The sequence below is a fragment of the Lepidothrix coronata genome, unplaced genomic scaffold (genome assembly GCF_001604755.1).
Source record: "Lepidothrix coronata isolate B3197 unplaced genomic scaffold, Lepidothrix_coronata-1.0 Scaffold115, whole genome shotgun sequence".
In the NCBI taxonomy this organism is placed as follows: Eukaryota; Metazoa; Chordata; class Aves; order Passeriformes; family Pipridae; genus Lepidothrix; species Lepidothrix coronata.
The window spans coordinates 1,505,212-1,517,624 of record NW_016690295.1 but is presented as its reverse complement, the minus strand read 5'-3'; the positions used below and the strand labels follow the sequence as shown (position 1 = coordinate 1,517,624).

Genomic DNA, 12,413 nt, shown 5'->3' with positions numbered 1-12,413 from the left:
CAATCGTAACATTTAATTGCTCAGTTAAAACTCCAAAGTAATGACAAAAAAACTTTTCTAAACAGTCAGTCTAAAGTGATTTATGAATCCCTATAGAGGGAGGTACAAGTATGGAGGCAGACATCACCACATGTAAGCCATCACAACCCCCTTGGTTTCTCGGCACATGCTGGCCAAGGATCTAGCTCCAAGGTCTGCATTTTGACTGCTGATGCAACTTTACGATCCCAGCACAACCCCCAACTTTTGGAGCTTGCACGGGCATGGCAGGCAGAGCTTGGGACTCGTCCTTTTCTTTCAGATTTCTTTGCCAATCTTTGGTTTGTTCCTTTTCCACATGCTGCAGTTTCTCTCCCTTCTCGTGCCTTTTTTTCATCCCTCGTACACGTGTTTTTCTTCCTAACTGACAAGGGACACCACTCAGGGCAAACCAGCACCCAAAGTGCCTTAAGTCCGAGTGCTGGCAGCAGAGTCTGCTGACTCAGAGTCACCTTTCCCTGCACTACAGAACAGGTACATCATGCAAGTGTGCAAGCCCCTGCCATCCCCTTTGTCACACATGTTGGTGAGAGGTGGAATCTTGCTCCTGGCGTTAGAGGAAGCGAGGGGACTCCGCAATTTGTGAGGTGTTTTTAGACAGCACAAGGGTTTAGTAACCAGTGCATAAACTACACGGAGCGTGTGCCTTCTGCGAGGCTGCTGAGCGCCAGGAATATTACAAATTAAGGGATTTAGTCACATGAGGTGAATTAATGGTTATCTGATAATCGTCTGAAAAAAATTTTAAGACTGGTTTGAGGTTTATTCCGTCTCTTTGATGAATGAAATCTTACCGTGGTCACAGACCAGGAGCCTGAAGGCTCTTTGGGGACTTTTTTTATTATTTTTTCATTCTCTGGCAACTAACTGGCCATGAGCTGACAGCATGATTACGATCAGTTCTGCTAGATCGTTTTTATTTATTTACCTCTCATATCCAAGAATCATGATTTCTATTATATTAGCAAATTCTCTTGACTTTTAAGAAGTTCCATTATTCACCATCTAAAAATAATCATTATATTCTGTAGTTATACTATATTATAGAGAAATAAGGCATAATGCTTTATGCTTTTGCTTCAACTTCTGATTTTTTTTCCCCAAATACAGGGGAATAACAGGTTCATGTACACACAGACTAATAAAAAATTCGTCCTCAAACCACCCCTGAAATGATGATGCACAACCCCAGAGTTTTAAATATTCTCTAAACAGCATGTATTTAATCTGAACAGTGAAGTAAATACATCATCTCATCAGAGCTGAAGCACAGACAGCCACTGCAGCCAAAAATGCCATGTTTTGTCATTCACTGACATGCATACTTCCCCACTGGGTTATTTTACCTGCTTCCTGGTCCGTGTCTTCCCAGTTCTAAGTTTGATGTATCTGGCTATCAATTCATTCCTACCTGAAACAAAGAAAAATTCATGATAAGGGACAAGCAGCATCACATCCATAAATACCATCAAAATAACACATTTTAACATATGACCTGTGTGCAGATGAGGTAATGTTTTTTTTTACACACACTCCATTTTTCCTTTGCAAAAAATTTATCAGTATTTCTCATTGTTAAACAGTATTTCTCTTCCATCTCTTTGACAAGCATTGTAAGTGCCACAGGAACTGTACAGAGGGTTATGAGTTCAGTGTTTCCCCACCGAAGTCCTGCAGCTGTTTGCAGGCAGAGAGGCACCTTTTTGGCCAGCAGTGGAGCACAGGATGATCTCTCACTGGAGAACCTCCCATGCTGGGGGCTGACACAGAGGGGTCTGGGCCCCTCTGGTTTTGCTTCCAACTGCTCTGGGTGGTATTTGCCCCCCTGGCCCACCTGGACCCCTGTTGGGAGGAGCAGCTGCTCTTGAGAGGGTCGTGTGCCACCCAAGCCAAAGAACCAATCACCCAGATGCTACAGCCCTTCTCCATGTTTTACTTCTACAAGGAGGACAGCAGAATCTGCCCTTCCTGCCAGGAAGCACTCTGCCTCCTCCAGTGACGGAAACCACTGTCCCAGTTCAGCAGGTTATCAATCACACCCTTAACTCCACACACAAGACTGGTGGCCCTGCGAAGTTCTTGTGGCAGTGGGGCCAATCAACACCGTGGTTTGTTATTCAGGGCTCTATTTCCCTTGGAATTGTAAAGTATTTCCAAGTCTCTAAAACAACTGTTTGACTCTTCTTCAGTCACACATTATGCTACCTAATGCAAACTAACATCTTCTTTCCAAATAACTTCCTTCCTAAATATTGCTGACATGGAAGATAACACAAGTTTTATGTAGTGCCCTGTTTATTTTCACTGCATATTATGTTACTTCTCCATGAGCTGTAATAACTTAAATATACTTGTTCAACAAGTCCTAAGTTACAGAGCTATTTGCATTCAGCACAGGGGATAAGAAGCTCGTGCGTAGAAAATGAGAAAACTGATTTAGCAGCAAGCTGAAAATGGGGAGGTTAAGAAAATAACTTGTCACCCACCAAGTTATTTTAAAGTGGATGAGTACGTAACTGGGGAATGCAGAAGATTATTGTCAGCCAGAGCTTCAACCTCTTCCAGTTTGATGCTGTGGGGGAGAGATGGGGAAGTTTTGAAGTAGCCTGCCTATATCTGAAGGGCATTTGATTGACTAAAAGCCTGAGCACGTTTAGTCAAACTAAAAAACTTTGTTTTTCTCTTTCCTTCTGTCTCCCCCTTTGAGCCTTATTTTACAACCCTTGTATCAAATGTCTCATCGTTCCTGTCTCCTCCATGTTTGCTAAATGGGTATTAGAACATGAAATATCAACATGTTTCAGAGTAGAGCTGTGTTTTCTCTGATTCCCATTTTGTTTTAGTCTGGACTGTGTGCCACGTTTCCCACAACGTGCCACTGTAACGGGGATGTGAGGTTTGTAACTCTTCGGCAGGTCTCTTCAGGACAAACTTCAAGATGTAAATTTTGCGTGAGCAAACAGTTACACAAACCAGCAACATTTCTGCACACAAATGAGGGATTTCCGTATGCAAACAGAGGAGCAGCTAGTTACCTGATTTCATGCAAAGACCTTGTCTTTACGCTGAACAGAAGTTCTGCAGCCTCTTGTGCTCACAAGATACTTGCCATCTGCAGCAAACAAGTGCCTTTGTGTTCATGGGGTGAAACCAGGGAATATTCATCCTCTGTATCTCTCTAGTCTCATGTTCCTTCTCATAATTCAGACAATATCCTGCAAGAGCCTTCTCCGACCCGGTGAGATTCAGAGATCACCACATTCCTGCAATCACCACTGTGACAGGTGGTATTTTCGTATTTCTAAATGCACATTTTGATTTAGTTGGGGAGTGCCCCCCCCTCCAGAAAGTACCTGCTTTGCACATGTTCAAGTACGTGCATACATTAATACCCAGGGTGGTTTCTGTTGTCAGGTTGTCCTTATCAGCAGCTGGTGACTCTATAAGGCCAATGACACTATAGGTGTAAAGGATGCGTTGCCATCTCTTGTCCCTCCAACTGTGCTGAAGACGTTTCAAACACATGGGCACAGCACAGGTCACTCCACCCACCTCTGGCCCATTAAGACAGCCCCGTGCAGCCCTCGGCCACAGCTGAGGTTTCACAGTTTTCTTCCCAGCCAAGAGACTTCAAAATTCACTGTTAAAGGAAAGCTCAGGTTCCCAGGCAGCCCTTTGACAGGAAAAGCAGCTTCATAACAAAACTGAAGCACTGAAAGTCTAGACTGTACTATCCAAAATACCAGTCAAGTGCTGTCTCTGGTTGAGCCCCTGTCCATCTCTAAAGTGCTTTGGCATGAATCAAGGTTGGGAGGGGGGATACTCTCTGGCCACTATCTAGCCCAGCAGGGGTGTGACAAACAAGATTGTGGTTTAGCCAAGTGATCACTTCCCTTAAGGCGAAGGCTAGCCAGAGCCTACCTCCAGAAAAGTCAAAAGGGTGGAATAAGTTGCTTTAAGTTACAGGGAGGAGGAACTCTACAAGGAAGCACAAAAAGTGGCCAAGGCAAAAGCCTTACATACGTTTCCCTTACTGTCATGTTTTCAACACAGCAAGGAAACATGTCAGGTTTAGGCAGAGCAGGAGACACCGAAGCCTCATGAGGATCACTGAACACCTTCTGCTCAGCCACAATGATCTGAAAAGACATAAATTCTTTTTTGGACTACCAAAAGCCATAAATACAAACATAAGCACCGCCTGACACATGCAAGATAGATGCCCCCAACTAAAAGTTTACAACCTTAATGTTATCTACCAAACACTGGAGCTCTTCTTTACCAGTCCTGACAGACACTAACAGAAATGATCTTATCTCCAGATCAACTAAAGCCCAAACAGGACTTTAAAGAAAGACAGACTTAATAATCCTAAAAGCATCCTTTCCTGTTCTTGGGAATGAGAAGAGACTGAAACAAAAGGAGGCTCAAGGAACTTCTTTAATTGGCCATTAGAAACCTTAGGGTGAAAAATTAATAAATAAATAAATAAATAATTAATAAGCAAGATCTGTTCTCTCTAAGAAGATCTCAGCTGTGGAAACACTTTCCATACACACTCTCCCGCTCTCTCCTTGTCATATATATCAGGGAAATTGCCTGGCAGAAGAGAAGAGGTCAGGTTTATGAACTGTAAATGTTCATCTCCTTCTTCTTGTCATTTGCTGTGACAGTCTCCTACTTTGAATGTTTTGGTTCAGGTATCAGGGAGAGGCATGGGGAGGTGCCTGGTCAGATAAAACATCTTCACAGCACAGGAATCTTTTCCAAGGATCTTGAAAAGATCAGGAGAGGACCACAACAAATATTTTACATAAGCTGCTTCCTGGGGTTTGCTTTTTCCCCTTTTAATTCAGGCTTTATCTGTCATATCCTTCTGCACTGTCAGTGCAATTGCAAACTGTAATTCTCCCTGGACCGATGCTGAGGGAGAGGCATTTTACACAACAGAACATCTTTTTTAATCATGGCATGGAGTAAAAAGGGAGTTCAGCTAGAAAACAGTGCAGATGCTAAAAACCTGTTTTGTGGAGAGCCAGAGGCTCACTGCAGCCCCTCTGGGGGAACAGCCCAGTCCCCCGGGCAGCCCTGCTCCTGCCAAGCAGTGGGACACAGGCTTCCTCCACCTTCCCTAACTACTGCCCCCTCCCTGAGTGCCATCACCCTAAACAGGGGAGGGTGTGCTAATCCCAGACACCTCTCAGGCAGCACGGAGGGCTGACATTTCTGCTCTTCTTGTTCAAAATAAGTAGAAGCAGCTGCAAAGTGGGGAGGCTCCCACCCGCCTCTCCCTGGGGGAGGCAGTTGTTGCTCTAACAGAGGGCCCTTGTGCAGGGAGCCTCCTCTACTCATTTTATTTTCAAGAACAGCCTAAAGCAGCCAAGCATCAGCCCCCACTAAGGTCTTCATGAGGGTTCCCACTTACCCAGCATGAGCAAGGCCCACAAAGGTGAAAATCAACCCCGACTGAGGAAGTCGTAACTGGCAACCCCTTTATGGGCCAAAAATGGCACTACCACCTCTGCACAGGAGCCACCAGACCACCACAGGCAGCTCTACCAAGACCTACACAAGCTGGGGACGTGCCCCCAGCCACACCACGTCCCTTTTGCTGGGCCACAGGCATCACTGCTCAAACGCAGTCCCCGCCAGCAGCAGGGCAGTGAAGACGCTGCATCACGTCCCTGTGCAGCCGCGTGGCGGGCGGGCGTCTTTATTTAGAACATTAATGACACAAATTAAACCTCCGCCCTCCCAGCTCCCAGTAATAGGCACCATCCGAATGTGATAAAAATAGGCAAGAGCGGGAAATAAAGCCGGTTAGCAACTTGAAAATGAACAGCTAATTTCAAAAAAAGTTTTCATACTCAGTGAAATAACTGAAGCAATGGCCAAGCAGAAAAGCCTGTTCTTTTCACATAATGGCGTGTGCTATGAATTTCTCCAAATTCTACAAGACTGTGGCTCAAAACAAGTATTTCACATCCTGACCGCAAAGACCTGCACAGCCATTTCATCTCCCAAATCATTCTCATGGCCATGTTTTCACCATAGCAAATCTTTTTCCAGCTAGTTTTGGTAAACTCCACTTCTGGTCACCTCTGCTTGGAGATGCTACAAGGACCTGGTGATCGTTAAGTGCAGCACATGTGCCTCTGGGCCAGATTTGGAGAGCTAGCGGGAATTTTGCTGGATGAGGGAGCAGGCTTGTGAGTGCTGGGAGCACCACCTAGATCTTTGTCTGCTGAGCACAAGCTGGATCCAGATCCCACCCCAGGCCGTGGGTGTCCGTGCATGGACACTGCCAGCAGGGATGTGGTTTGAACACTTTCCTCATCAGAAGGTGGGCACAGGGCCCTTGGGTGGTGGGGCTCACAGCCTTTGGAGGAAAAGCCTCCACAAAGTCATGGTGCTCAACCCCAGCACTCTTCTGTTCCGTTCTGCCGGCAGAATATCCGGCTTTGGGAGATCTCGCCTAAAATTCGCCGGTGCCGCTTTCCGAAGACGCCTTATAGCTAAATTGGCTAACAAAAAGCCTCTTGTAGATAAAAGAGCTCTGCAAGTCAACAACTGGCTAAGCAGTTTAAACCTCTAAGTAAGGCATCCTCTATTTAAACGTTATGGGCAAATCTAATTTAAGCTTTTAAAAATATTATGGGCAGGTGTTTAAGTCGCGGGCACACTGGGGCTGTGCGCGGGGCCGGGAGGGGGCTGGGCGCCGCTTCCCAGGCGGGCAGCATTTTGTTCAGCCAAGCTTTCTGCAGAAGGGGCCACGTGACAGAGGCCAAATAAACAGCATCTGGGGATTTTCAATTACAGACCTTCACCCAGCATGCCTGCACTGTAATCTCTACCAGATGAGGCTCAGGCCTCACTATTTTCAATAATTCACACACTGTGTACACATAACATGACAATAAGGGCATTCATGCAACCGCCTGATTCGCACATCAAAGCTCCCAAATGGCCAGCTGTAAGCATGCTTACTGCTGAATAATTCATTCTTTTCACAGGCTTGAAAAAACGCTCAGCGGGAGTTGGCAAGCTTGTGTTCTTTCCTGTGTGGTATGCTAAACTCAAATTTTGAAAGAGGTACAGCCCCACTAAAAAGAGTCAGAGATACAACTATTTAAATGTGCATTTGCGAGCTTTCGGATGGCTGCTCACAGGAAAAAAAAAAAAACCAAAAAAAAAAGAAAACAAAAAGAGGAAAAAAAAGAACCACTACGTTTCCAAGTGGGTAGCAGAGATAAGATGAAATAACCTACATTTCTTCTGAGGCAAGTGGTTAATAGAAATAAAATTATAAAAAAATGTTTTCTGGCTAGTAAAATATTTTGTACACATATTATTCCTGGATAAATATCTTAGATATACCAGGCACATAATAGTCAACAAGTTCAGCAGACTTGAAATTTCCTCTTACTTAGCATAAATTTTCTACTAGATGGCAAAGAGGGTTTTATTTAAGGCTTACACATATGAAAAAGGCAAACACAGAAAGACCAGAGCTTATTCTGTAACTCCTATTTACTGTTCTCACAGATACGGGTTGAATACTAATTTCTAGATTATATTTTAACAACTTCAGATTTGCAGCTGTGTCTCTGAACGTTTAGCTTGCAACCAGTGAGCGTTCCAGATTTTGTAATACTTTGACTTAACACAACGGAAGCATCATTTCTTTAAAAGGTAAAAAAAAAAAAAAAAAGGAGAGGAAGAAAAAAGAAGGGTCTGATTCATAATATCAAGTTTTCTTGACTGTCAATCAATGCCCGAACCAGCAGGATCAACTAGTCATGACCTCTCCTTATAGCAAACACATGCTGCTTACCAGCTGTGGACTGTGTTTTTTACATCCTTTTCTCTATCATTCAGAACAGCTTCCTCCTAATCACAATAATCCCAAAAGTGCTAAAACATATCAATCGTCCTTTAAGCCCTGCCTACAAAAGGCCAGCCGTCCGGCCTTTATGGGCTTGTCCAACAGCAGCTGATACTTCATTCAACTACAAATCCAATTTAGCAGTTACAAGAGGTTTAGCATCACTGGAAAAATATTGGTGTTGATCCTGCACTCTTAAGTCAGCAAATATTCCTTTGCCATATTGTTTAGCTTTTTCTGCCGTATTTACACTTCTGCTGGATTTCCCTGAGTGACTTCAACAACAGCGTTTAACCTCTGAACTGGTAATATTTACAGTTGATCAAACAGCGATTTTTAAAATATGTTTACCACAATTACAGAAACATAAGCCTATTTGTATTCCAACTGTTACAATTCTGAAAGAGAAAAAAAAAACAACCAACAAAACAAACACAGTCATTTCACTCAAAACCATAGAACATGCTTTATGTACTGGTTATGCAGGATGCTATTTATTATGGCCCTTCAGGCAAGTTCATGGCAATTCTTTCACTTATGTATTTTTAATTGCCCAGTGAGCCAATGCAAACACTCCCTTGATCCCCCTTCACTTTTTTTTTCCTTTTTGTTTTTCCCCTCTTTAAGCAGCAGTATGTGTAATGCTTAAAGTAAAGGGGGGAGACCCTATCTAAGGAATTTACTACTTCCTGGCCTGAATCTGCCAATCTGTGGGAACACTCAGTTTAGGCAGCCTTAGATAATGGGAATATAAGGCAGGAGATTTCTTTGCTGGTCCTGTGGGAGAGAATGGGAGCTGCTTTTCATTTGCTTTGTAGAGAAAATAACCAGTCTCAAATCTGCATCAAGCACAGGATCTCCATCCCTCTGCACGGGCACCTGTCGGAGGACTGGGGCCACACAGCTCACCCACATCCAAGGACACAGGCAGGTCCCACAGTCCCCAGGGAACAGGGTGGGGGCAAAAAAATTCACCCAGTGCCTTAGAGTTGTTGGAGCTTGTTGCTGCACTGAGCCCTTTGGGAGCCAAGGGCCTGGCTCTGTATTTAGGTATAGGGACCACGCACAGAAGTGGCCGTGCAAGGGCAGGACCGTGAGGAGACAAAGACTGCAGGGTTCCTAAAATGGGCTTTAAGGGCTGCCCCAGTGTTTGCACACACACACACACAAAATTACAATAAGGCACTTAAAATATTATTATGCACAAATTAACTGCTTGCAAAGTATACCATAACTGGGTTGCCTGAGAGGAGAGGGAAAAGATCCCAGAAACAAAATAACTGATATAATCCCTTCGGATGCTAATGAGCAAACAATTACAGTGACTCATTGAAGTTATATCATGATGATACTTCCAAAGAAAAGAACTTTCTGTGTATTGTATTAAAACCAACAACAATAAAATGATCCCAGATTGAAGGAAGACCACAATTTAATTTACACAGCAAAAGGGAAATGACCTAATAGTAGCACAGAAAGATATTCTCCTCATGTCAAGTCTTAACCTTTTGGTTTTTATCCCAGCTTCAGATTTAGAGAAAACAATGAAAAAGACCCGTAGACACATCTGGTTCAAAAGTCTTCATTGACATTAATGCAATGCATTGGATTCTGTTTGGCAGGTCTTCATACTGGGAAATATTCCACATAAGCAATGTTTATTAATTTCCTTCTTCTGAGTTTTTAAAAACACAGACAGAACATATTTCAAAAAGAGAGGAGTGATCCAGAGAGCTCTCTGAATATTCATTAATTAATATTTTGTCAGTGTTGGTTGTCTCAACAAAAGAAGGTTTTACAATTTACTCTAAGCCCCATTTAATTAAAATTTAAATGTTACAAAAATACATGGATTTTTTTTTTGCCCCTAGTAATTATTTTCTACTTACTATAAATTGTACTTTACTGCAACCAAAAACACATTTCAAAACAAGCAGTGATTTTTAGGCTTCAGAATATACAAAGAAATCCCCACAGGAAAAAAAAATCCCCAAACTTGACCTTTGCCATCTCTCTGGATCAGCTACAGATGTTTAGTAGATTATACAAAAACCTAGATGCCCTTAATCTGACATTCTGGTTTTTTTTCCCCTGCTATGATAGGAACTCTTAGTAACCTATCTGCGAAGACCCCGTGCGAATTCCACGCAAATTCCGTGTTGTTTTCCAAGGTAGTCGTAATTTTTCAGTGACATGAGCGGTTTAGAAGGGAGCAGACTCTTGCCCAACGCTACTGACAGAAAGTCTGATTTGGACAGGAATCCTTCAAATACACAGACAATGGGCTGGCTGACCTGTCATGCATGATGGATGAGTTAAGGGGATTAAAACCAATATTTGCATTAGAATAGATAAAAATTAGCAAAATAGAATTTCTCAGTAGGTGGCTTCAGTTCTGTTCGTTCTCTTAGGCAAAATGAAGTTCATTTTTGAAGGAATTACAATTGTTTAAGTAACGCCTATTTGCAGAGGAGAAATTCTGGATGCTGGTTTGCTTTCTATTGTTTATTCTTTAAGAAATACACTTTAACTATCACAACACTATCCTTTTCTCCCCATGTTTATTATTAAAGCATTACACAACCACAATGTTCTAACCACTATAAACTCTATGTATACCTTAATGCTCATATGTTTCTAAGCTGCATATGCCCCCAAAAAAGTGGTCTGAGTTCAGAGAGAGATGATCAAAAAGACCAAAAAATTACATTAAATTGTGTATTGATGCTTCACTGAGGTTCTGAGTACAAGCCTGTGACTCAGGAACTGTAAAAGGCAGATGCTTGAATCACAGCATGTTTCTTTTGACTAGATTCATATTGCACACAGTGATGGTACTTAAAAGACTCGGAGATGGCTGCACAAAGTAACGTAATGAAAGACTCCCCTAACAGAATAGCATTATATTGTTTATACAATATATCTCTGAAAGGAATCTGTATGAACAAATCAGTGCACACAAGCAGGCAAACAGATGTAGAAACTCCAGAAACATCCATGGACCATTTCCCCTCACTCCTGCTGAGAGCAACCAAGATTTGTCTGTCTGTCAGACAAGAGTTGTAAAAGTCGTGGAGGTCCCGCTCTTTGCAAGGCTCGCACATCCAATGCAGCCTCCAGAAAATCCAGCACCTTTCAAAACACATGTGTGTTCTGCCAAACACGTTACTGAACTCCACGACCTGCCGTCAGACCAGTGAGATGTTGCACTGTGCCCTATAGCAGCACGAGCAGAAAGCAAAGCTGAGGCATTAAGGAGGTAGATTTCTCCCCCTGATGACATTACCAACAGGAAAAGCTGTGACATGATTTCTCAACTCAGCATTTACTATAACGAGATTTTAAGAGAGCAGGTCACTTCTCTCGCTCAGTGATGGGAGGGTTCTGGCCAGATCCAGGGGTTGTCTAAAACAGGTCAGTGCCAGAGCCTGCAGTCAGGGATGGTGCCACAAGGGTCCCACCACAAGGATACCAGGGAGGGTGCATGCATCCACAGGCAAGGGAGGACCTGGTGAGCTGCCTTCATTTTCAGCTCTACAGACCCTGCACTGGCATTTCATACAACCCTTTGCAAAAACTGTTTGTTTAGCTTATGAATTATTTGGTGTCCCGTGCGGTTAAGATGTTTTATTTTCACAGCAGGTGCAAAGAGGTATTTAAATTTGCATTATGTCCAGAATATTTGGACTTGGTTTGTGTTACATGACAGCTTCTGACACCAGATGGGCCAAGAAGAGAAACGTTTGACCGGCATATGAAAGAGCTTGGGATACATCCAACACTAACCTTGGTTTCCAAGTTATTTCACAAGCACAAAGTAACATTTTGTGGAGATTTTATAGCTAACAATATCATTCTAGCTACAGTACAATAAATATTTTGCTCCAATTATGAACCCACAAGAGAGGCCCACAACATACTTGGGCTACAGGGTAAGTGATTTCTTGCAAACCCAGTCTCAAAATGTTTAAAATTGAGATTCCTTTAACTCTTTTTTCAGCCTAAAGAAAGACCTATCCGTATTTTCAGTTGTGATATGAACCTGTCCAGATCAGCTGCCCATTCCTGCCTCCCTGCAGATCCTGTCTTTGTCACTGATGTTCGAGCTGAAGTGGAGGAAAACAATATCCCTGCACTTCTGGAGGATCCCCAAGATACCAGCCCAAGGGGAGGAAGAGAAACCTTAATGTCATCATGAACTCAGGTATGAGAACACCACAAGCTGTTAAAGAACAGAATACACCACCGCTTATTTTGAAGCTTGGATAAGAGATACAGCAATGAAGAGCTGAGTAATCAAATACTGCTGCACCATAATGTATTTTGCTTAAATTTGGAAGTGCTCCTCATAACCTACCCATTTGTCAGAGTGAAAAATGCCTGCCTGGCTCTCCCTGCCCCTCTGCCCCAGGCTTCATGGCCTCCAGCACCCCACAGTACATCCCAAGAAATACCATGTCACTGATTTCATTATCATTGAAAACACCCA

The 12,413-nt window shown here is 43.1% G+C and overlaps 1 protein-coding gene across 5 annotated transcripts in view; it reads right to left on the bottom strand.

The window, feature by feature from the left end:
- Nucleotides 1–12,413, bottom strand: part of TEAD1 (TEA domain transcription factor 1) — a 157,392-nt gene that overhangs the window by 45,031 nt on the left and 99,948 nt on the right. For all 5 annotated transcript variants that reach the window (XM_017825021.1, XM_017825019.1, XM_017825018.1 and 2 more), the window contains one exon: nucleotides 1,386–1,450. In XM_017825021.1, the coding sequence (XP_017680510.1) occupies nucleotides 1,386–1,450 (65 nt within the window). The remainder of the gene's footprint in view (nucleotides 1–1,385; nucleotides 1,451–12,413) is intronic.